Source organism: Amphibalanus amphitrite, unplaced genomic scaffold (assembly GCF_019059575.1).
Source record: "Amphibalanus amphitrite isolate SeventyFive unplaced genomic scaffold, NRLGWU_Aamphi_draft 000863F_arrow, whole genome shotgun sequence".
NCBI lineage: Eukaryota > Metazoa > Arthropoda > Thecostraca > Balanomorpha > Balanidae > Amphibalanus > Amphibalanus amphitrite.
The window spans coordinates 298,020-320,962 of NW_024882357.1; the positions used below are offsets into that span (position 1 = coordinate 298,020).

General features: G+C 51.8%; 2 protein-coding genes across 4 annotated transcripts; one reads left to right on the top strand and one right to left on the bottom strand.

Moving 5' to 3' along the window:
* Nucleotides 1–25: 25 nt before the first annotated feature.
* On the top strand, nucleotides 26–14,966 carry LOC122367330. Of its 3 annotated transcripts, none has more exons than XM_043340368.1 (20): nucleotides 26–255; nucleotides 1,821–1,990; nucleotides 2,641–2,845; nucleotides 3,114–3,225; nucleotides 3,584–3,790; nucleotides 4,189–4,497; nucleotides 4,748–4,923; nucleotides 5,237–5,309; nucleotides 5,765–5,950; nucleotides 6,304–6,438; nucleotides 6,689–7,280; nucleotides 7,710–7,807; nucleotides 8,121–8,200; nucleotides 10,299–11,085; nucleotides 11,387–11,562; nucleotides 11,895–12,011; nucleotides 12,358–12,485; nucleotides 12,820–12,932; nucleotides 13,289–13,484; nucleotides 13,839–14,966. In XM_043340368.1, exons 2-20 carry the CDS (start codon nucleotides 1,830–1,832, stop codon nucleotides 14,005–14,007), a joined length of 4,020 nt encoding a protein of 1,339 aa, XP_043196303.1. In that variant the 5' UTR covers nucleotides 26–255; nucleotides 1,821–1,829; the 3' UTR covers nucleotides 14,008–14,966. The 3 variants fall into 3 exon arrangements, with proteins under 3 accessions (XP_043196303.1, XP_043196301.1, XP_043196302.1); XM_043340366.1 differs by having other exon boundaries at nucleotides 70–263; XM_043340367.1 differs by having other exon boundaries at nucleotides 82–267.
* Nucleotides 14,967–15,088: 122 nt separating this feature from the next.
* Nucleotides 15,089–19,871, bottom strand: LOC122367312 (the record flags this gene model as incomplete). Its single annotated transcript, XM_043340321.1, has 4 exons — nucleotides 15,089–15,452; nucleotides 16,310–17,195; nucleotides 17,435–17,603; nucleotides 19,707–19,871. Coding segments are annotated over 4 exons (1,279 nt in total), but the record flags the coding sequence as incomplete, so codon positions are not given.
* Nucleotides 19,872–22,943: the final 3,072 nt, after the last annotated feature.

The following is a 22,943-nucleotide window of genomic DNA, read 5'->3' on the forward strand; positions in this document are numbered from 1 at the left end:
ATGACAAGAGTAGCACGTTTCTCTATTTTAAAACCAACGCCGCAAAACAACGCCGATCTTTTGCGGCGAATTTGACAGTTCAAGTTTATTGTCTTCAGGGAGTTTGTACGCGAGTCTCTCTCTTCAAGTTTTAACAATTTTAAATGTTAAGTGCATCATTTAGTATGCTTGTTTCCTTCAAGTTCTGAGTGGCTGGCTGGACTATCTTAAAATCCGTTCTTATCCACTGAGTTGCAGTTCAAGTTGTCATCACAGGTAGGAAGGTAGGTAGGTACCTACGAATTTTCATAGATATCAATATTTAATTTAATAAGCTTTTCCTGTAATCAATGTTTCAAATGTCTATGGAAAGGTGACATGCCCTTTTTATTGCCATTTTTGCTGGGCTTCTGATGACTATTTGAATTTTGTTACCTACTTATCGGTAGTCGGTAGAGGACAAACTAATGGTCGCACAGCTGGTCCGAGTGACTTGTTTTTGCCGCTACTCCACAGCTGATAACAGAGTTATGAAACTCGTTCTTACCAGCTGAAACATTGTTACCAAGGGCACATATTTTATGTAATGATTTGTGGCAACACATTTTACTCCCCCAACCTCAAAAAATTGAAGTGTGATATGAGTGATATCAATGTTTGTAATGTGTTCTATTGCAGTGTATGCCTATCAATTATCAGCATTGTAAATTGAACCTGTTATTGGCATTTGCTTAGCAGTAGCAAACTCTTCTTGACTGTTTTAGTGACCCACATCACATCATTTTAAGGTTGTCTTTTGCTTTAGGTACAAGAAGACAGTTCTTAGGCTCTCCTAGTCAGGATTCCTGGACCTTCATGTTAATGCATGCTATCTGTTTCAGTCTGAGCTAGCAAAGACTGGTAAATGAATGGTTATCCATTGGATTTCTGGCTGGGACTTTGGTTTGAATGAACTGTTGAGTGTTGGCCAGGTGTCAGGTGGTGCAGAGCAGAGGCACATTGCCGGCCCATGGCAGCTGGTTTCATGACATCTGTCTACAGCTTAGGCCCTCATTAATGGCCCCAGCTATCTGGGCACTGAAAACCCCAACTCATTGTATCTTTAACTCTTCAGAGGTGCCTCTAGGCATTAAACCCAATGCTGCATTACCCTATCTTATCTCAGTTTAAATTTCCAGATCCTGTTTGATGGAAAAAGTGAACATTCTTGCCTACCTTTCTGTGAACTTGACCTGCCTAACGTATATTAAAATTTGGATGCCAATTGCCCTGCAGGGAACTTTTATGTCTTGCTCACGACATAAAGAACTTACTTGAAAGCTGATTTTTTAAAATGTGATGTTTAAGTGTAATTTATGTAAGTATGTCTATGGCTCAAAATTCTTATTCAGCAAACTTTTAGCTTCTACCAAGATATTTATATTTTTATGAATGATACCTATGCAACTGGGTCCTTTTGTTGACTGTTCACTTCTTGTTGGGCATTGGCTGAACAGATTGATAGCTCACTGCTCAGTGATGCCCTTATTAAGAAAGTTGTCTTCTTTGCATATGAAAACATTTTGTGCAATGTATTGTTTTGCCCAAAATACAAAACTCATGGAAAACATTGCCAATAACATCTGTAGAAAAAGATCATTTCACAATGTTAAGTTCACATTCTTGATGTGAGTCAGTTTATGTATTTGTTTTTTTTTTTATTTCATGGTGGCAGAAATATGGTGAAAGACTTTATCAGCCCTTGAAATAAATGTTTTTCATCTGAACCATTCTGTTTTCTACGTTTTAATCGCCGTCTTGTGGGCTGCCTAACGCGACCGGTGTGTGTGGTTTGTCGGCAGCGTGTGGCCATGTGGAGCGCAGACGGCGCCGGCGGCGACTCAGCCGACTGGGAGCTGAGCAAGGAGAATGTGCAGCCGCTGCGCCAGGGCCGCCGGCTGGACGTGCTGAACAGCTCACTCCAGCCGGCAGCGGACGACCAGGTGGCGCAGAAGGTCGCCGAACAGCGCAGGTCAGCGCCAGGGAACTGTACCGGGCGTGTTTGGAGGGAGTCCGGGCAGGGTGCCGAGGATGGTGTGGTGCGTGTATAGATGTAAGTATAGGTAGTGTTTACCTTTTATCCGTGGTTGTAGGGCTGTTAAAGGTCAGGTGGCTTCGGAGCCCGGCTGAGCGTTACGGCTCCCGAGGCGGGAGCCGAGTCCCGCCTCTCCGAGTGAACTATACCAGCGGCTCCGGTTTCGGTTCTGGATAAAATGTGCCGCCCTTGGCGGCTATTGCTATAGTTCTGAGTGAAATGTGCACCCACTCGGTTCGTTCTGTGGTGGCTCTCACTCCTATGACTGGCCACTGCTCACATCTGAATCTCTCTCAAGACATATTTGAAAGTACAAATGAGACGGAGACAACGCGGTCGCTATACGGTCGTTGTGAACTGTAAATGAGAAACCGACAGACAGAGGCATTGAAATAATACATATGAATGTTCTTCACCATACCATAAGCTGCTCAATTTTGTATTTTTTCATGCTTGCCTATATGTGTGAGTTGTATGTGTGTGTGTTGTATTGAGTTCACACTACGCCATACACAGTAGTCAGTGCTGTGCCGAGCCGATCTTTCATATCTTTTAACGTTTCCTCCCGCCTCCTGATGCCGCCGCAGGTCCTTTGAGCTGGAGATCCGTACGTACACGGGCGACGACCCTCTGTCTCCCTGGCACCGCTATGTGCTCTGGATGGAGCAGCACTGCCCTCGCGGCGGACACGAGGGCAACCTGGACGGCCTGCTCACGCAGTGCATCGCCCGCTTCACGGCCGAGAAACGCTACCACCAGGACCCGCGCTTCGTGGCGCTCATCATCAAACAGGTGCGTGTGGTCACGAGGCTGCCCGCTGCTCCGCCGACCGGAGTGGGCTGCTGAACTGGGTGTTTTGCTTGCAGCGCTGGCCGACTCTTGCAGCTGTTCTGTAACATATCCACTATCCAGGGGTTTTGTATTTCTGGGAGTTTTTATGGCTTGTTTGGAGTGATTTTGGGATTTGCGTTTGCCGTGTGGGTAGTGATACAATTATAGCACCCACCACCAGCATGCACGTGATCTCGGTCCCCGCTTCGACGGCCCGTCTACCCGGCAGGCTCTGAGCACCCAGGATTCGCTGCCCATGTTCAGGAATATGTTCAACCGCGAGATCGGCACGAAGCTGACCATGTTCTACCGCGCGTGGTCGGCCCAGCTGGAGCTGGCAGGTACCGTATGGGTCCGGTTTGTCTCGGGTAGGATAGACCGGTAACGGCCGAAAGGCGACTAATTTCCGCGGAGATTTGATGATGGTGTGTTGTTTGGAGAGATGTGGTTTGATGATAATTGGTTATTAATTGGACCGAATATATACTAGGGTAATATTAAAATATTATATTTACTTTAACATTATTGGAACTCACGATGTCCCAGTGGACACAGTCACTGCAAAAACTGGCAAAATAGGTGACAAGGAATAAAGACAGTTGGAAACCAATAAAACATGAGTAAACGCACCTAGTCAGGTTATCCCTCTAACTACACGCCGTGCCGCCGTCTAACCCTGCCTCCTCTCTCGGCCGGCAGGTAAGATGCTTCAGGCCGACTTGGTGCTGGCCGAGGGCGAGCGACTCGGCGCCGAGCCGGCCGATGAGCTCGCCGAGGCGCGGCGCAAGCTGCAGACCCGCGTGGCCAGCGCTCTGGCCGCCGGGCAGCTGCCGGCGCAGACGGCACAGGTCGCCCAGATCGGCCGCAGCGGGGCCGATGAGCGACACGCGCTCGGCGCGCTCCGAGGTGGGTGAGGGAGCTGTAGGGAGGCCTGCTGGCGCTGGTGGTTTGAGCTGATAGTTCTGGGTGCTAGTTGTCGTTGGTATTGTTCTGAATCTGGACTTCACCAGCTGCTATCAGGCAAATATCTGTTGTTTTTCATAGAGAAAATATTAACAATTAGTTAACAAAAAGCTCGGTGACTTATACGGTACGATTCCACAGTTTTTACGTTGTCCTGGTTACATTATTATTGTCCTATAAACGACTATTTTGACTCCTGACGACCACTGTTTCGCGACGACCGGACGCGCTCTTCAGCCCCCGTAACAATTAACCATCTTGTGCATTGTTTCCCACCCACTGCGTGTGGCCGTCTCCCCTGAGCACGACTGGCCTGACGGAGCCCCGTGTGCCGCCCGCAGGCTCCGCTGACGGCATGGTGCCGCGGCAGCGGGTCGGCGCCGTGCAGGCCGGCGGGCCGGGCACCCTGCCCATGGCGGCGCCGGCCGCCCACCTGCCGCGCCACAACCAGCGCCTCAAGGTGTTTGTCGACGAGAACGCCCCACAGACGGCCGTACCGACGCCGGCCCCTCACGGCACGACCACCGAGCTACCCACCGGGCGAGCCATGCATAAAGAGAACGTGCGGAAGGCGGGCCCGTGGGGGGCGCCGCAGAAGGCCTCCAAACGGCCGACTCCGCCCGGCGGCCCGGCAGCGCCTGCTTTTAGAGGTATGAAAGGACCAGGACAGGGCGCGGGAATGGGTCCTGGTGAAGCTACTGTGATTTCTGCACTAACGATCTTCATGAACTATCCGACCATTTTATTCTCATTTTCGGAGTCCATACTCCATAATGATTTGGTTATTGAACATCGTCCAAATTTATCAGAACTATGCAGGTATCACTTTTTCTTGTGCTGGTGTACATGAAGTCCGTGAGTCGCCCTCATTGACCTCTGAACCGACCTGACCTTTGGCAGTGTTCGAGGACAGCGGGGCGGGCGCGGCCACTGGCAGTCCCATCACCATCAAGCAGGGCGCGCTGGCGACCCGCGCCGCCCCCGCCCCGGCCCCGGCCGGCGGCCTGGACAACATTCCCGTGGCGCACTTTGAGCCGCCCAATGACAAAGTGAAGGTCATGTACCACAAGGAGCTGGTGAGTGCGGCAGCGGGTCGCGCCGACACCTAGCTGGGGGACGGGAGGTGCATTGAATGAGGTGGTCTTTGACTTTGGTACTGATTGAATATGTCGTTGCATACTAGGCATACGAAAATGGTTCTGTCGGTATCGGGAAAAAATCGGCAAGATGCTATAACGCCAACATTGTTTGTAACCCTGAGAGTATGTTAGACGATGCTAGATTTTTGGTGATATGAATCTCTTTTACTCTATGTTTCTCAAGCTACCTTTTAGTTTTATGTCGCTATTGCCGCGGTCTGGCCCCTGACCGTGCCTTTACCGCCGTCAGATTTATACTGGTGCTAGCGAGGTGTCCTTTGAGGAGCTGAGGGCGGCCAGGTGGAAAAAGGACAACAAACTGCGTAAGTAACGCATCACTCAGGGTCTGCAGTAGATGTTAAATAAAACACCTGATCCTATGCTAGCGAAATGGTTGTACGATTTACTTTCTGTTTGTGTTGAATCATTTCGCTCTACGAAAGTTGAACGAGCATATTGTAGAGCGGGTACCTACACGATTTCGGCTTATGGTCGCTACGATTCCGCTGTCTGGAAGTGGAATCTACGATCAATTTTTAGTTCCCAAAGTGAACTCGTGACTTCTATTTTTTATTTACATATAAAAGCGATGAACGTAAATTATGACCCAGTAGACGACGCGCCTCCAACCTCTACTTATGAAGGCAAGGAAGTTTGCCAATTTGCTCTCATATACTAAATGTAATCCAGCTCGCCAACAATGACGTTTGCACAGCGGGCCCATCAAAATTCAATACCCAACCAAATATTGTGACACCCCTTCCCCCTCATCCACCAGTGCTGGAGCAGCGCCGTATGCACGAGGAGATGAACCGTCAGATGCAGGAGATGATGCGCCGCAACTCTGAGCTGGAGCGGCAGGTGCTGGAGCTGCGCGCCCGGCCTGCCCCGGCGCCGGCTCCGTCGCTACACGGTTCGCTGGGCCTCTCCAACGTCAGTGGAGGCTCGTCCAGTCTCGGAGGAGGTGGGTGAATGGGATGGGAGGGAGGAGGTAGGGTGGGAGGTGAGCGAGGATATAGAATAAGGAGAGAGCGGGGAGAGGAAGAGTGTTGACGGACAGGAGCTAGAGAGGGGCGAAGGATGTGATGCATGATGGGAGGGAGGAGGCGGGACCAGGAGGGGGAGGTAGTCTGTTTAGTGGTAGTTGGTAGCTGGCTGGATAGAGTATGGTAATGTGATGGCTACTGCATGTTAACATTTCCATGATACAGTCTTACAATCGCTCTCGTTTACTGGCTCGCTGTCGTTGAAACACTCTCGTTACTTGATAAATAGTTGTTAAAAAAAATGACTGATCTCGTCTCCCTGGCCGTTCAGGACACAGCAACCTGTCGGGCTCGACGGTACTGGCCTCTCCGACGGTCAACACTCGCGACGCGATGAACTACGTGCGCGAGGTTATGAACAGAACTGTGGACACGTCCGTGCAGCTGCCAATGCGCCACGGAACAGGTGAGTCGCAGAGCGCTGCCGGTGGGAGGTCGGGCAGGGATGGTGGGTGGGGATCGTGGTATTTGGTGGAGCCCTGCCGTAGGCAAGTTTAGTGCTTTGGTACCTATGTCTATGCTGCTATGCACTTTTGCTTGCTTGCTATGCTGGTATTGCTGGTGTGCTGGCGTGTCGTGAAGCTGGATGGTTTGATGTCGGCGTGTTCCAGCACCATGTAACCGCAGCTGACCGTTTGTGACCGTTGTGTCGCCAGTGCCGGCATTGCCGGCCGCTCCACCGTTCACTGTCTACGAAGAGCCCGAGTCGATGGTAGGGGAGCGTCCGGCGGCGCCCGCCCCCGCCCCCGCCCCCTTCTCCGTCTACGAGGAGCCCGAGGCCGGCGCCGCGCCGGCCGCCCAGGAGGCGCCTCCCGCCGCCGCCGCCGCCGCACCATTCGCCGTGTACGAGGACGACGCCTGCGCCCGGCCGGCCGACGACGGCGACGACGACTCTGACCGGGAGAACCGTCCCCCGGCCGACTGTCCGCCGCCGCCGCCGCGCCGCCGGCCGCCGCACGTCCTCGTCGACGCCGTGGACATCCCGACGGAGCCACTGGGCGCCGAGGAGCCGGACCCTGCTCCCAGCGCTCCGCCAGCGCGCCGGCCGCTCCAGTTTGACGACGAACTGACCGGCTTCGTGCCCCTGACTGATGATGTGACGATCGCCGCCGGAGACCTGTCGCAGTTCGCGGCGGCGGCCGGCCGCGTCGCCTCGACACCGTTCGCGCCGCCGCAGCCGCCCTCGCCGGTCGGTGGGCGTGCCAGGCAGACGGAGGAGGACAGCGACTTCACGGCCAACCTGAGAAAGTGGGTCCGAGGGGGACGACAGGCCGGGTGGGGCTTTATTCTGCTCGCGTGAGCTGGTGTGTTTTACTACTTCAGCTTACTTGCTTACGGAAAGTTCGCGTTACTGGTGTACATTGCAATGGCTGTTATTTGTATATATTCGAACGAATGACAGCAATTATACAATCCTAAAATTTTTGGATTGTATGATTGTTGTCATTCGCGCGAATATATACCTTCATGTCTGTTAGTTCACAATGGCTATTATCTTTGCTTATCATGGAGCATATGATTAAATTATATGTGGAGTGATTACAAACTTGTTCAGCTCCAAAGCCAAATAGAGCAACTTCTGCCTGACCGTCGAGTTTTCACATGTGGTAGCATGCGATGTTCCGGTCGCGGTCGGGCAGTGTGACCTCGCTCTAACCCGGGACGTCCGTGTTGCAGTGTGCGTATCGGACGTAATGCGCAGGAGCGCTGGGCCTCGGAGCGAGTCCTGCCCTCGGAGGGCGTCCAACAGCTGACGCCGATCATGGAGCGCTCACGTGAGTTATCCCCCGTCCCTCCCCCCGTGCTAGTGGTCTCCGCCGCGGCGAATCCCCGTTCCCCTTCTGTGCTGTGGTATAATGTCGACTTGTAACGATTTATACTAAACCGTCAAGGAAATGTGATGCCGAAAGTTGTGTGTGCTTTCTGGAAAACAGAACATTTTTGTAGATAGCTGGGAGTTCAAGCAATAAACATGTTTTAATGTCAATTCCCTGACTGTCGAATGTCTGTTTATCCCGCCGCCCTGGCAGTGTGACTCCCCCGCGGCCCGCTCTCCACCGCTGACCGTCGTGTTCTCTTTGCCCACAGACGACCAGCGCTCGTCGAGCGCCAGCGGCAGCAGCGGCTCGGATATGTCGCGCCAGTCGCGCGGCGACGTCTCGGCGCCGGTACGTGGACGGGAGTTGACTGCGGGGATTTTTCTTTTTTTGTTCAATGTATTTACGGACAATTCCAAGTGCTGGCTTACTGTTTGGTCCGAGTCAGAATACACAAGGGCACAAGGGTAAAATAGGAACACATCATATGATAAAAAAATCACTAAAATACAGTATACAGGGTTGGGCAGATAAATTGGGACAAAATACATATTTGCATTCAGAACGCCGTAGCTTAGAAATTTGTAAAAGTAGGCATTTCAAATTTGGATCACATATTGTCACACCAATTTTACACATTTATCACCAAATATGATCACTGTGGTCCACCTGCATCAGTCCTTATCGGTGCCTGGACTGGCCGCACGCGCGGCGAGATCTCCCTTCTGAAATGGCTCGTAATTGTAGCCAACTGGCACTGCTGAGACTCACCACAGTCACATGGGGACGTTCGTTAGACTCGGCCGCAAAAACGCCCCAGCAACCAGAACTTGTGTGGGCTGAGGTTTAATGAGGGAGGGGCCATTTAGCCTTGGGTACAGTTTCCGGGATCCTCCGTTTCAGGAGATTTTGTATTTAATTTACTGTATGCCGGGGAGCTGACTCCTCGAAGAGCATCACTCCATGCAGGATGATGCCTTCTTCCATCTTGTTGATTCGAACTGCCGGAATAATGGTTAGGTACGCTGTAAGGGCGAACCTCCTCCCGATTCCGTAAAATAAGGGGGCCCCACGTGGCCGTCAGAAGTCACCGAGTGGAATGCCATCACCGAGGTCTGCTGCATGCTTTTTGGAACTAAGATCACGTCTTCTGGGCTGGTTGCGATGTTTCATGGTGTTTGCGGTTGTTCATATGTTCGGTTATGAGGATACCATCGTCGAAAAAGACCTGCACGTGCTTGCTCGCTTCTCCAAAGCCCTTCAAGAGGAAACAATCTTTTTAACGTCACAGCTGCTTCAACATCTATGTTAACAGGTCGATATGCATCAATGCATAAGAGTATATGTTTGAGGTGCTGGTATATCTCTTTCTCATGGCGCGGCTACCTTCGTTGTAAGCTCGCGCCACTGTTTTCGCGAGGATCCTCTGATTTAACTGAATTTTGCCTTTTAGCCCCCCTGGAAAACCGGGGGAGCGGCCGGTGTCAATGCAATAAGTATGTAAGGATGAGTCAACATCATCTCTTCCTCCAACGTTTACGTCTGTTCGATACACACTACTTTCAGCCATTTGATGGAGCATAATTAGAGTATTGGCATGCATGTGGGCGCGGACTAAGTTGATAGTGACTTGCTTAAGCCCACGTTCTGTGATCAGCCGATTCAAAATTACAACGCAACCTGCATAACATCGAAAAGTATTCATTAGCCTATATTTACGTTCAAAAATTATCTTAATCACTCAAAAAATAGTCGTTTTAGAGGAAGTTGAAATTTGTCCCAATTTATCTGCCCAACCCTGTATGTACAGTTGCCGACCATCCTCACACAATACAGCTAAAGCCGACGCAGAAATTCGGCGCGGGTCCCAGAGCCAGTGACGGCCGGCGACAGTAAGGATTGATGTCCGGCTGCATTGAGTGGGCGGCGGATTCAGGGCTTGAGTGGCGAGTGCTGGGCGGTGCTTAGAGAGATGATCACTTGATCAGCGGGCCGCCGTGGTGGAACGGTAGTGGTGTTGGTGCCAAGTTACTGTAAATACTGGGTCACTAAGACAATTGCTCACTTTTAAGGGTTGCAAAAGCTTAGGAATCGAAATGCACTAATGTTGGAATTTTGTGTCAACCGTTCATAGTATTTTGGCTGGTTTTGGCGCAATATGCAAGTGCCGTTTATTTAACTGCCAGCGAATTGCGAGAGCGTGTCTTCACTTTCGGTATCCATAGCATTGAAAAGTACGCTAGAAACGGTCAGTAAGCATTTGGACCTCGCACGTGCTTGGCACACGCTGTTCTTTTTCTGGTTGTGCTAAATCCTGGGTGTTTCTTTATCTGAATGTGCTTTCCAACGCTATCCTCTTACGTGTCACACGGCCGGCCCTGTCAGTATGTAATGACCTTCGCCGTGGTCCTCGCCCTAAACCCCAGTTGATCGCCGTCCTGGCCGACAGATGGGCGGTCAGCAGTGGCGCCAGCGGCTGCCGTCGGGCGCCGACCGGTCGCAGCACCAGCAGTCGGGCCGCGCGCCGCCGCCGCCCCAGCTGACTCAGAGCTCCGGCTACCTGGGCGACCGGTCGTGCTCGGTGCGTCCGGCCTCGGCGGTCGGCGGGGCGGTAATCGACTGCAGCATGTCGCGCCGACCGGACTCGGCCGACGCCAGCGGTCTGCAGGCGCCGGACGTCAGTATGGCGGCGCCGGCCGTCTCACCCAACAGGAGCGCGCTCCGGCCGGCAGAGCTGAGCGAGAAGGCCGCCGAGCTCAGCCTGGCGCCGGCCGCCGAGCTCAGCCCCATCCAGCCGCCGGAGCTGGCGCCGGCTCAGCCGCCCGCTGAACTCAGCGGCTTCCAGGCGCCGGAGGAGCTCGGGACCAGCCAGCCGCCCGCAGAGCTCAGCGCCCTCCCAGTACCGGCGGCTGAGCTCAGTGAGTTCCAGCCCCCGGCAGAGCTGAGTGGGTTCCAGCCCCCAGCAGAGCTGAGCGGGTTCCAGCCCCCGGCAGAGCTGAGCGAGTTCCAGCCCCCAGCGGATCTGAGCGACCCCCAGCCACCGCCGGCGGCCGAGCTCTCAGCTCTGACGCTGACGGAGACCCCGGCGCCGGCGGTACCCGAACATCCCGACCCCTGGGACTCCACGCTGCAAGAGAACCTGCTGAAGAGCCTGTCGCGACCCGTCCAGACCAGACGCTGCTACAAGAGACTAGCGGGCAAACTGCCCAGCTTCTCGCGCAAGGAGATCGAGATTGGTGAGATAAATATTGTGTAGGGATGAGCTGGTGGGTGTTACACAATTAGGTGATGGGGGAAGCTGGGGACAACGAACGTCCATAATCTCAGCTGTTTGTACGAGTACCGTGAAATGCTGTCTCGTGCATCAGATGATATTTGAGGAATAATGGCAAATGTTCTCTGCGATTTTCTCTGTTTCTTGTTCAACTTTCGATACTTTTGTCTTTTATCTGGCTTCAAGTCTAGTTTCTTTTCTTTGGTCATGGTACGGTACACCTGAGTCCTCTGACCCCCCCCCCCCCCTTCGCGCCCCGTCAGACGGCCAGCGGCTGGCGGTGACTCTGATCGGCGAGGGAGCGTACGCTCGCGTCTACCACGCCATCGACCGCGAGACGGGCACCGCGCACTGTCTGAAGGTGCAACAGGATGGCGGCGACTGGGAGTTCTATGTGATCGACGAGCTGCACGAGCGGCTGGCCCGTGACGCGGCAGAGGTGAGGGGAATGAAAGGGAGAGAGGGGAGGAGAGAGAGAGAGAGAGAGAGAGAGAGAGAGAGAGAGAGATAGAGAGAGAGAGAGAGAGATACAGGCAGGCAGACAGACAGACACAGCCAGACAGAAACTAGAGTAGGGTTCCTGAATGAGCTAGAGACCATCTAGAGACAACCCGGCTTCTTTCAAGTACCATTCTAGTGATCCAATATCCAACACATCTACCTCCGTTAGAGTCTGGTCATGGTGTCACCAGACTTGTGCCGCCGACGCGCGTCTCCCTCCTAGTCAGATGTCCAGTGACGATGGACTGACGTGTCTGGCGCCACCCACAGAATCCGTTCCTGATGTCTGTGGACCGGATGGTGGCGTTCGATAACGGCAGCGTGCTGAGATCAGACTACCAGAGGGCTGGCACGCTGCTCAACGCCTTCAACAAGGTCTCAGCCATGGTGAGTGGACCCTGGCTGCTCCCCCGCGACGCAACAGTGGACGACTGGGGCGCAGAGCACAGGACGGGCTTCTAGTTCCAGTGAACAGCTTACTTTGAGGGATATCAAGCAACGTCGAGTGAGGCAATCTTTTTTTTAATATTCAATCAGGCAATGTCACTGAATGTCGGGACTTGGAAGGTAACTTCGCTTGAAGTGTCATTGTGTTCGACTTGTAATTTATATCACGTCATGCATACATTAATGACGACACATTCTAGCGTGGTCTGTCATCACGTCTTTATATTCTGACGTCCTCACTGTATCTCGTTTTTAATCTCGTCGTCTCCCCCTGTCTGTCCGACAGTATGGCAAGTTTGACGAGGGTCTGGTGATGCTGTTCACCGCCGAAATGCTGGGCGCAGTGTCAGCCGTTCACAGTGCCGGCCTCATCCATGGCGACATCAAGCCGGATAACTTCCTGCTGCGTGGCGGGTAAGCTGGGCAGACCGGGGCGAGAGGATGTCAAAGCGCACTGGATCGATGAGCTGCATGGCTGTACTGGTTTGAAATGCTCTGTGTTTTGTTAACGTCACTCTAAGGGAAGTGTCACCGTTTTAGCGTTTTGTCGTGCCGCCCGTGCCCAATATTGACGGAATGGCGGCACAACAACCTCTTACCGTCTCCCTTGCCCGCCGTTCCCTGGCTCCCAGCGAGCTGGAGGACGTCGGCCGCCTGTTGTTACCGTCCCCCATGTGTGCCCCGTTCCCAGCGAGCTGGAGGACGTCGGCCGCCTGGTTACCGTCCCCCATGTGTGCCCCGTTCCCAGTGCGCTGGAGGACGTCGGCCGCCTGCTGTCCCAGCTGAGCAGTGCCCATCAGCCGCAGCTGCTGCAGCTCATCGACTTTGGCCGCGCCATCGACATAACCCTTCTGCCGCCCGGTGAGACTGCGGCGGCCGGAAACTATGCTCCGCATTAGTTATCATATAACCTAGACTGCAGTCCGGGCGCCCTAAAACCCAGAGCATCATGTCAGCTACTGACGGACCTAGTGCATGTTCTTACGATATGCCAGCTGATCGTCATTCATACTGTCACGTTTATGTCGCGATGACCTCTGTAGTCTGGGCGCCCAAAAACACCAATTCATCATCATTATGCCGCTCGAGTCTTTGAGGAGCTGTATCCATTCCCACCTGCTCCTTGTGTCCACGGCTGTGCACATCGTATCCCGGTTGTAGCGCCGCCGCTGCTTCACACTTCCACCAACCCTCTTCTGCTTGTCCTGGACTTGCAGGCACTACGTTCACGCGCGTGGTGACCACGGACGACTTCACGTGCCCGGAGATGAAGGAGGGCCGCGAGTGGACCTTTCAGACGGACCTGTTTGGCGTGGCCGCGTCGGCGCACGTTCTGCTGTTCGGCAGCTACCTGAAGCTGCGGCGCCGGCCGGCTCCGGATGGGCCGTGGTCTGTCAGCGGCACCATAAGACGGTGAGCGCCCCCGTGGGTAGAGTGGAACGTGTGGAGGGAGTGGATGAGTGAAAGCGGACGGTATGAGCCATACGGGTGGTTGTATGAAAAACCACATGAAAAACCAGTGTGGTTATCTGGATGAGCTTTACAAATAGTCTGATTCTGAATGGTGTTGGCGAGATTGGGGAAGCACGGGGAGTGGTGGCTTGAAGGTCGTGCGCCAGGCTAGGTGTATGTGGACTTTTACATCGCATTGATCCACTGGTCATTCAGTCGACATTGGCAGTACCCCTCGATCTGTTCCGAGTACCCGCTGGGTCACCGGCCTCTACCTGGCCCTCCCGCTGACATTTCGTTAATCGCTGTCGGCAGGTTCTGGTCGCCGGTGTGGGGCGAGTTCTTCTCTACCTTCCTCAACATCCCGTCGTGCTCTGAGCTGCCGGATCTATCCGCGTGGCGGCGGCGCTTCCTGGACCTGGCGCTCTCCAAGCAGCTGGACAAAGCGCTGCACAGTCTCATGGTGGCCATCAAACAGCCCTGAGCTGCTCGTCGAGCCGTGAGTGGTACCGCAGAGGGCGACGGCGGTTCTGTGTTTGTGCCTTTGCTGTAGAGCCTTGGAGTGCTGGACTCGGTGTGTGAGTGAGGGGTGAACCTGCTGGTACACGCAAGCTTCCCTGGCGCGTCTGGGGAGTGACAGAGCTGAATGGAGGTGGGATTGGGGTGTGCGACAGCGTGACCACTGTCGAAGTGTTCACCGTGTGAGAGTGAGTGGCTGGTTACGAGTGGCGTGGTCCCGCCTGTCGTCTGTGCACCAGCCCCTGTTTAACATTTGACTCGTGAGTGTGTGGAACTGGCTCCCTCCCACGCCGGTCGACCCCGTGGGTCTCCGGTGAGCGGCCCTTTTCATGCCGCGTCTTCCTGGCGCTATGTAGTGCGCCGGTCTGTCGTTTTCCCGAGGGGAGAGACTTCTCTCGCTGAAGCGCGCATACGATCGAACGACCGTCGTCCCGGTCCCGGCGAATGGACGGTACTTGCAGCCGTGTGTGGCGCCTGTGTATATAGTGGTGTGCGCAGAAAGCTTCGGCGTACCTAAATGTATACCACATTTGATCGGTCATTGAGTTCAGAAATTGATTTTATCTTGTCGGCTTGTCTTTGACTCATTAGGATAGTCTTATAGATAAGTTTTCCAAATTTGCTAACATTTCTCGCTCTTTGGCGCGCGCTTCTTTTAACCATTCATGTGTGGTGATCTCTGGTCGTGTGTTTCGTTGTGCTGCTCAACAGTCCAACATTGTGTGTCGGTCACCTCGTGCGTCTCGCCGCGACCCGTGCCTAGACCGTCTCCCCAGCGCTGCCGAACGGCAGTGCGGCGGGCGGGACGGTCACTGCTGTCACTGCCACAAGTGCCGACTGAAACCTCGTCTGATACATACTGTCAACGGAAGAGATTATAACGAGATTGCCGGGGACCAACAATAAACGATGCGCTAAATTCGATTTCATGGTTTAATAGGGAGTGAGGTGCTGACAATGGAACGGACGGGTTCTAGGGCGAAACAGCACAGAGTGACGGGGTCCAGCTCTTTGACATTACTTCTCAAGCACATAAATACGCAAACTCATTACCTACCATTTATTTTAGAGAGCAGTTTACGTTTGTCACTTCTTCTGGAGACTCGAAGTGCACTAAGTGCAAGGCTATATACGTGTCGAACTATTGAAAATCGCATATTTGCTACATATCGGTATCCGTAAATGCAAACAGTCGGTTTACAAAAATAGCATATGTGAAGAAACCAATCCAGATATTTTGTCACGAATATCAGGCAATGATCTTTAATTCCACAAATAGTGACGCCTCTTGCAAGTTGCATATCATTTCAAGTATCCGTGACCGTGCTCTGCTGCAAGCTCCACCGTCTGTTCACAGTTTGATGATTCTCCTCCGAATCACCTTACGCACTTTGCGCTTGCGGTATTTTCCTGAAAGCAAGTAATGCTTTGTCAGTTGATGTAAATCACACTGTGAAAATTATTAACGATGTAACTAGGAGAAGAAAGATTGCGACTTGCGAGTAGAATTAAAAGTCAGCGCGGTCCGTGACTATGTAGGTAATAAAAGCGCACTACTGACCACGCCTATAGCTACCTTTCTCTAAATAGGTTGAAAAATAGAATAGTTATATTAAAGGGACCCTCCCACCTTAACATTAGATTTGAGTTGAGATAGCCAAAATGGGGTCCCTGGCTCACAATTACCGGTTTCGGCACTCACAACATCGAGAAATGCCTTAAATCGGAAATATTGAATTTCAAAATTGCAGCATTTTGATTCAGAGGGGCTAATGCTTAGGAATACCCCTCTGAATGTGTGACGTCAGCGCAAATATCTAACGATTTTTAAATGTTTGACTAAAACGTTTTGTAGCACGCGGTGGTATATGCTATTTGCGCGCAACATCTGCCGCAAACGCCGCACTTTTAAAATAAAGTCGCTAGAAACAGCGGAGATCCCAAAAAAGTAAACAAAAGTAAAAGTCTAATATCTTGAAAACCGGTGAATATTTTTCGGTGAAATTTGGTAGATATACGTTTTCGCTCTTTCTGAACCGAGCGACATCACTTTCATGCCAATTCATAAACTTTTTTGAAGGTGGGAGGGTCCCTTTAACTGAGATTTCCTTATGTGAATTTTTTGTCATTGACGTTGCCTGTCATTTCCCATACGAAAGATTGGGAGATTCGCCGGAACCGTTCCAGGACACACGTCACTAATCATGACATTGCACATCATTCACTCACAGCACACGTCCGACCTGACCTCATCCATCAGCCCTCACCGGATGGGACGCCGCTGGGGTCAGTCAGAGCGACGAGCTTCAGCAGCGCGCCGTCCGACATCGGCTCCGTCAGAGGCGTCCCCAGGTCCTGGGGTGACTTCAGTGGCCTCGACTCCACGCTCCTCGGTGTCTCCAGCGGCCCAGCCTCCAGGCGTTGGAGCGGTCTAAGCGGAAGAGCCCTTGGATCCTCTAGTGGCTCCAGCGGCTCATCCTCCAGGCCCCGGAGTCGTTCGGGTGAGATCTCCAATTGGTCAGGGAGCTGCTCTGCCAGCTGATTTTCCCCCAGGTCCTGAAACGGCTTCACGTGCCTCTCTTCCAGAACTTGGAGTGACCCGATGGGACCCGTCTCTAGGCCCCGAAGAGGCTCTAGCGGTCCCTTCCGTCGGTCCTGGAACGACTCTGCATCGCTGGCGGATTTCTCGGCTACAGAGGGTTTCAATTCGTCCCGTCCCTCTGTTACCTGAGAAACGGATGGCTGGTTATCGGGTGTCTGGAGCTCAGGAAGTGGTACTGATGAGGTGACGGTCGTCTCAGGGGAGTTCTCAGTAGCTTCTGCTAGACCTGAAGCATCCACAGTGTTCTCAAAACCAGCGTTGTGCTCTTTTAGACCTCCATAGCCAACAGTGTTCTTAGAGAGGTCTGGCAAATCATTGAAGCTTTCAACGAGCGCTTCTGCCTCCACGCTGTTTTCGATTATGTCAAGATCAGAAGGATTATCGATTGAACTTCTGGCATTCACCCTGTCCTTTTCATCCAAGATGCTGATGCCCGATTCCTTATCGTGAACATTGAGCTTATTTTCGCGCATTGCTTGCAGCATTTTGAAGTCCTGCTCGATGTTACGCTTCTCCTCTGGAGGCTGCTGATGTTTGACCATCTTAATTCCCTGCCGATGGAAAGATAGCATGGATTTAAACGACGAACTTTTATCTTTTTCCCATCTATCAATATAGTCCGTGCAGCCGGCGCTCCCTAAAGCCCCAATGTGAATGAACAAACGAAACAAACAAACATCGATCGATAAATTTCATAGAATCTTATAAATACGGTGCTTCGTAATTCATATTGGGCATTTGCTTGCACTCGATATTCGCTAACGGTTTGGGTTTGCAGCTTCGCACTTACGAGCGGCTGGTATCCATTCTCGTCGGCGTGCCAGTAGAGGACGATGTGGACGCCGGCCGGGTCGTGCCAGCTGACCCTGCCCTCAGTGGAGATGACACCCGTCAGAGGCAGCGGCCCCGAGAACACCTGGCCCACCTCCTCGTGTTTGATCCCGTTGGTCGTCTCGAATCTGCGGGCGGAGGTGCCGGGCGGTATGCGGCGGCTGCCTGGGAGGTAGACTGTGCCGCAACGTCTGGCGGTACGGCGGAACAGTGGGAAATGCGGGAGACTGCAACGCTGGGCAGTGAGGATTGAGGAATCTCGGGCAGCGGCGGCGGTAGGGGAATTCCGTGCTGATATCGGCAGTATCACCAAAACGGATTTATTTTGGGTCATAACCACGTCTCGCATGCCACTATTAACACCATTTAGACGTTTGCGGATCGTAAGTAGGGTAGACCGGGGCAAGTCGCCCCGCCGAGGTAAAACGCCTCACCGATGTTTCTCGGAACTGGCAAGGATCTGGGGAAATATTCTCTCTTCTATAAAACGTGCACTATATGATCATCATATGACCAGACTGGAAAGAAATTGTGATGACTCCTTAGGGAGATATAGCCAAAAATGTGTTTTTGGAGTGATTTTTATGTTTTGTTGTCAGGTTATGCATCATGGCGTTCTTTTATGGTCAACATCAGGTTAACGACTTTTATGTATTTTGAACAACTATTATCTAACGCTTATAATGCCGGGTTGGTTCGTGTTAAATTGTGTCTTGCTGGAGTGCAAGGCCTTGTTTTCTGACCGAACTACGTGATGGGGTAAAACGCCCCAGTAGGTCGCGGGGCAAAAAGCCCCATGGGGCGTTTTGCCTCATGTGTTGTTCGTACTACCCACTTCCTAATGTTCGGTAGCTGGCAAACAGTAAGTTTCTATGCATTTATGTGTAGTTTTCTCAGCAACCGGATGGCAAAGGAAGTATTTGGTTGACAGTTGCATGGCAATTATCTATTATTTGGCCTCATGAGGCAGGTGAAAAACCTGCTCATACAATAGTGTCATAGCTGAACACCTGATAGGATGGAAGGTGCTAACTTCAGTGCCGTGCCTCCCAAGGTCTAACGGACCTCTCATATAAGATTTGGTCAACTAGCATGTTTAATCTTTAATCTAGAGTATGGGGCTTCTTGCCCCGGGCCGTGGGGCGTTTTGCCCTGGGGTTGGGGCAAAATGCCCCATTTGCAGTTGCTTCACAAATCACTTCATAGCTGGGTGTCCGATCATAAGTGAATGAATTTGAGGGGTGGAATTTAAAGTAAAATGTTCAAAGAACGCATTGAGCACAAATTTGGCCTTTCAGGTGATGTAGGACAAAAGTTATGTAGCAAAATAAATTATCTGGGGCGTCTTGCCCCAGGCTACCCTAAATACAATGCTGTGTTGTCAGCGCTGGTCAGCGCTATCAGTAGCGTGTTACTCTCTCGACTCTTGTCCTTTCCTCTGCTAGGATACGATTTACACAGATGGATTTTGTTTTCTACCCATCAAATGCGCACAAAAAGAAGCGTAGAAGAAAGCTCTGCTCTACACCTGGTGCCGTAAGTTACCTAATGAATAAAAAATACACACGCCCAATGGTACGTTTCCCACAAGTTTGGGCGGTCACCAACTACCAAGAAGTCGCCCGTAGCTGCAAATGGCGACATGAGTGTACGTACAAATATTTTCATGGTAAGTGGTCTTTTCCTTTAAACTCCCATTGCATTTTCAATGCTGCATGTTATCTGAATGTCGAACGGCCTTAGCGCGACTGCCTGATTAACTTTCAAGGTTCAATGTTGCAATGTTACGACCTATGGAGGCATGCCGAACAATTCATCGACTTACTTCAGTAGCCAAACGACACATGGGTTGCTGCGGTGCGCTACTGTCGCATGCCTGAGGTGTTTCGTGCTCCGAGCTTATTGAGCTTGGCTAGAACTTTAACGTCTTTAACTCCAGGATATGCATACCGACGTGGGAACCGGACAAGGTCTTGACAGCTGAGTCTGACCACCGATGGATATATCTGGTTTAAACCGTAACGTCTTCAATTGCGTATTTCAGACAGGCTTAATTAGGTATGTGCTCAATTAGAGTTGTTCAATGAACGTTAACGCTAATGCTATTTGGGACCGACATTACATTCCTTTTCTCTGCGGAGTGTTCGCTCCTTGCATCAACACATAGGTAAGCCATACGATATAATGCGACTGTCGCGCTGAAAAAAAAATGCTCCTCCGACCCGACTCACTGGAAGTGGTAGCCATCCTGGTAGTTATCGCTCTGGTAGTTGATAATCCGCGCATCCCTGTCCGGCCTGGGCCCGTCTGCGGTAGCCAGGTCCGCGTCCAGCCCCGCTCCAGCCCCGCTCTCCTCTCTGGTCCGCGTCCAGCCCCGCTCCGGGCGTCCGACGGCGCTGGGGTGGTGCTCGCGTCGGGTAGCACAATCACCGTGTCCTTGGCAGAGGGGTTGATGGCGCCGGCGGAGCTGACTGCCGGTCGACGAATCACGGACGGAGAGCACAGAGGCAGCAGCGTCACCGCCAGCACCAGCAGGAGCAGCTGGAGGGTGGGGAATCATTAGACGGATGTTGAACTGGGCTGTTGAACGATGCAACGGGAATACAGCGGCTGGATTATCATCAGTAGGGCGGGTAGATGGCAAGACAGCAGCGGTTAGCGGTTCAAAGTGTTAGTTGGTAAGAGTTTGACGGTCAGATGTTTTATCTGTTACGCGTTTATATATGGGCTACTGAAGACAGTGTGTAGCTGTTGAAGTTTAAAGGTGATACCTATTTTTATTATGTGTCGGACGGTTAGACGCAGCTGTGAGTTACACGGTCATATAGATATGTGTGGGTCGGCTCAGCAATTAGAGGCAGAATCCATGTGTGAGAGGGGAAGAGAGGCGTTACATAGTTTGTTGTCCGACGGTCTGAGCCTGTCAACGATAACCGATCAGAGACAACAGTGTCACACGGTTAGAGGGTTAGAGAGATATACTAGCGTTAGACGGTCAGACGGTCAGTGATATTATAGCGTTAGACGGTTAAACGGTAAGAGAGATAATAGCGTTAGACGCTGACGGTAAGTCTGATAGACAGATTTTAGCGTCAGACGGTTAGACGGTTAGAGATAAGTTACTCTGACGGTTAAACAGTAAGGAAGAATTATAATAGCGTCATACGGTTAGACGGTCAGAGATTACAGCGTCAGACGATTAGACGGTCAGATATAATAGCGTCACACGCTTAGACGGTTGGAGAGGTTAAAGGGTCAGCTGGTTAGACGGTCAGAGAGATAATGGTGCCTGACGGTTAGACGGTTAGATATTCCAGCGTCAGACAGAGGGTCAGAGAGATAAAAATGTCACACTGTTAGACGGTCAGAAATTAAACAGCATTAACGGTTAGCCGTTAGGTGCCAGAACTACAACAGCGTTAGACGGTTAGACGGTCAGAATAGTGTCAGACGGTTAGGGATGCAATAGCGTCAGACGGTTGGATGGGCGGAAAGGTAGCGCTGAGAGCGGCTGACGGACAATTTATAAAGAATTGAACATTGATCCACTGTTGAACGTTTAACAATCAAATTTCATGAAATAGTCCTTCCGTCCCAATCACTCACCTGTGCGGAGCAGATCGTCATTTTGCGGATGAATTGAGAACTGTAGCTCTTCATCGCGTTATCGTCGTCTCAGAGTCGGTGCGGCCGCTTTTATGGAGTCGCCGCCCCCGAACCGAGCGGCAGAGGTCCTCAAACTCCAGCTCATGGTCACATGAGCTCTCGGAATATTATTGGCTCGGATGTCAGTTGTGCACTGCTAATCGGGATCATCGTAGACGGCTCACGGTCAAGACATCCACGCGGTATACGTATAATCCAGCTTTCAGTGCAAACGCCGATCGACCCGTTATCAGTATCTGACTCGTTTGAACTTTGACTACAAGGGCGTGGCTCGGCTGCCCATCTATTTACTCTGCCCAGATTCGGGAGTTCTTGGAGCACGACTGACGACAAAGCATTCGTGAATCGTGGTAAATATATAATAGATTGTGGTCGGTGACTAATTGACTAATGTAGGTATTGCATTTCATCGCCAGTCGGTTGAGCTCCAGGGTCAAGATGTTAGGCCAAGGGCTCCCGGATGTTCACAATAATCACTCTCGATCAGATTGAGCTACTTACTAGGTATAGCGAATCGCAAAGAGAAGCAATGAGCCTATACAAACATACGAGATCGTTTATCATGCAATATGACCACATTTGACCAATTTTGTGACCTGAACTGCCTTGACCTAACCATGACCTTAGGTCAACACCTTTTAGTTAGTCATCCTTCGCAAATACAAAATATATAATTGGAAATGCATGCAAATAACCTGGCGCTGTTGACCTGTTGTGACCGTCTTCCTTCCCCATATTTGTCAGCTGAGAATATCAATATACAAGTTGTGGCACGACATCGCTGACCGGAGGACTGATCACTCATTGCGTCTCAGTAGCTGGCCATTACGGGTGATTGGGACTTCGTTCCTGTAATACCGGCTTGGCTGCCTGGCCGGTATGAGGATTGAGGATCTCGGAATGTTGTCTATTAGAGGATAATAGCAGATGATTCAGGTCCAAGTACGCTAATGTTGGACTACATAGTGTTAGTCGGATCAACATCTCGTAGTATTATCCGCATTGCTCGTAATATGCTCCCAGCTTTCCATGGCCCTGGTGTGTTCAAGGTCCCGGGAAGCATGATCAGGTACGTAATAATTAGGGTAGAATGAGGATCAGAGTCTATCTGTGCCAGCACATCCGACAAATGGCCGTAACCTTGCACTTGATGATTTCTCTCCAGTCATCTGGATACCCCCAATGCGACAGTCACTGCTTGAATGGAGGATCACGCATTTCTAATGACATTCGTGCTGTGGGATTGACAATATCGGCAATAAATACCACACAAAGTGCAGTTATATAGCCGGCATGAATCATGATGAAATGCGTTCCGATTTGTGAACCACTTACGTGATTTTATACTTAGGATTACCAACTCTGTGACTCATTGCAACTCTCCCAAACAGTATAATCAAAGAATCCTTAGTGAAAATGATGTGTAATTTATTGACGCATATCCACAGGCCGAAGGTGTGACAATGATTCTGTGGCGGCGGTCTCACCCGCTCTGCCGTGGTCGGTCACAGTTCCCAGTTGCCCCAAAGACGGTCCACAGTTGAACGAGCGGCCGGACAGTCTACAGCGCGTCCGAGCCGGAACGGCAACACTCAGAGGTCGACAGTCAACACACAGGCACCCACAGAGCGCTCACACACGGCACATCGGTGGCCCGCGGACCGACCCCAGCGCCGTCCCGAATCCACCGATGAAACCACCGATGTTAGCATCCACTGCCTCCTCAAGTCAAACGTTCACGCCGCACTCGGTACACCAAACACCAAAACGCGTCAGACGATCGTCAATCTGGTAACCGCAAG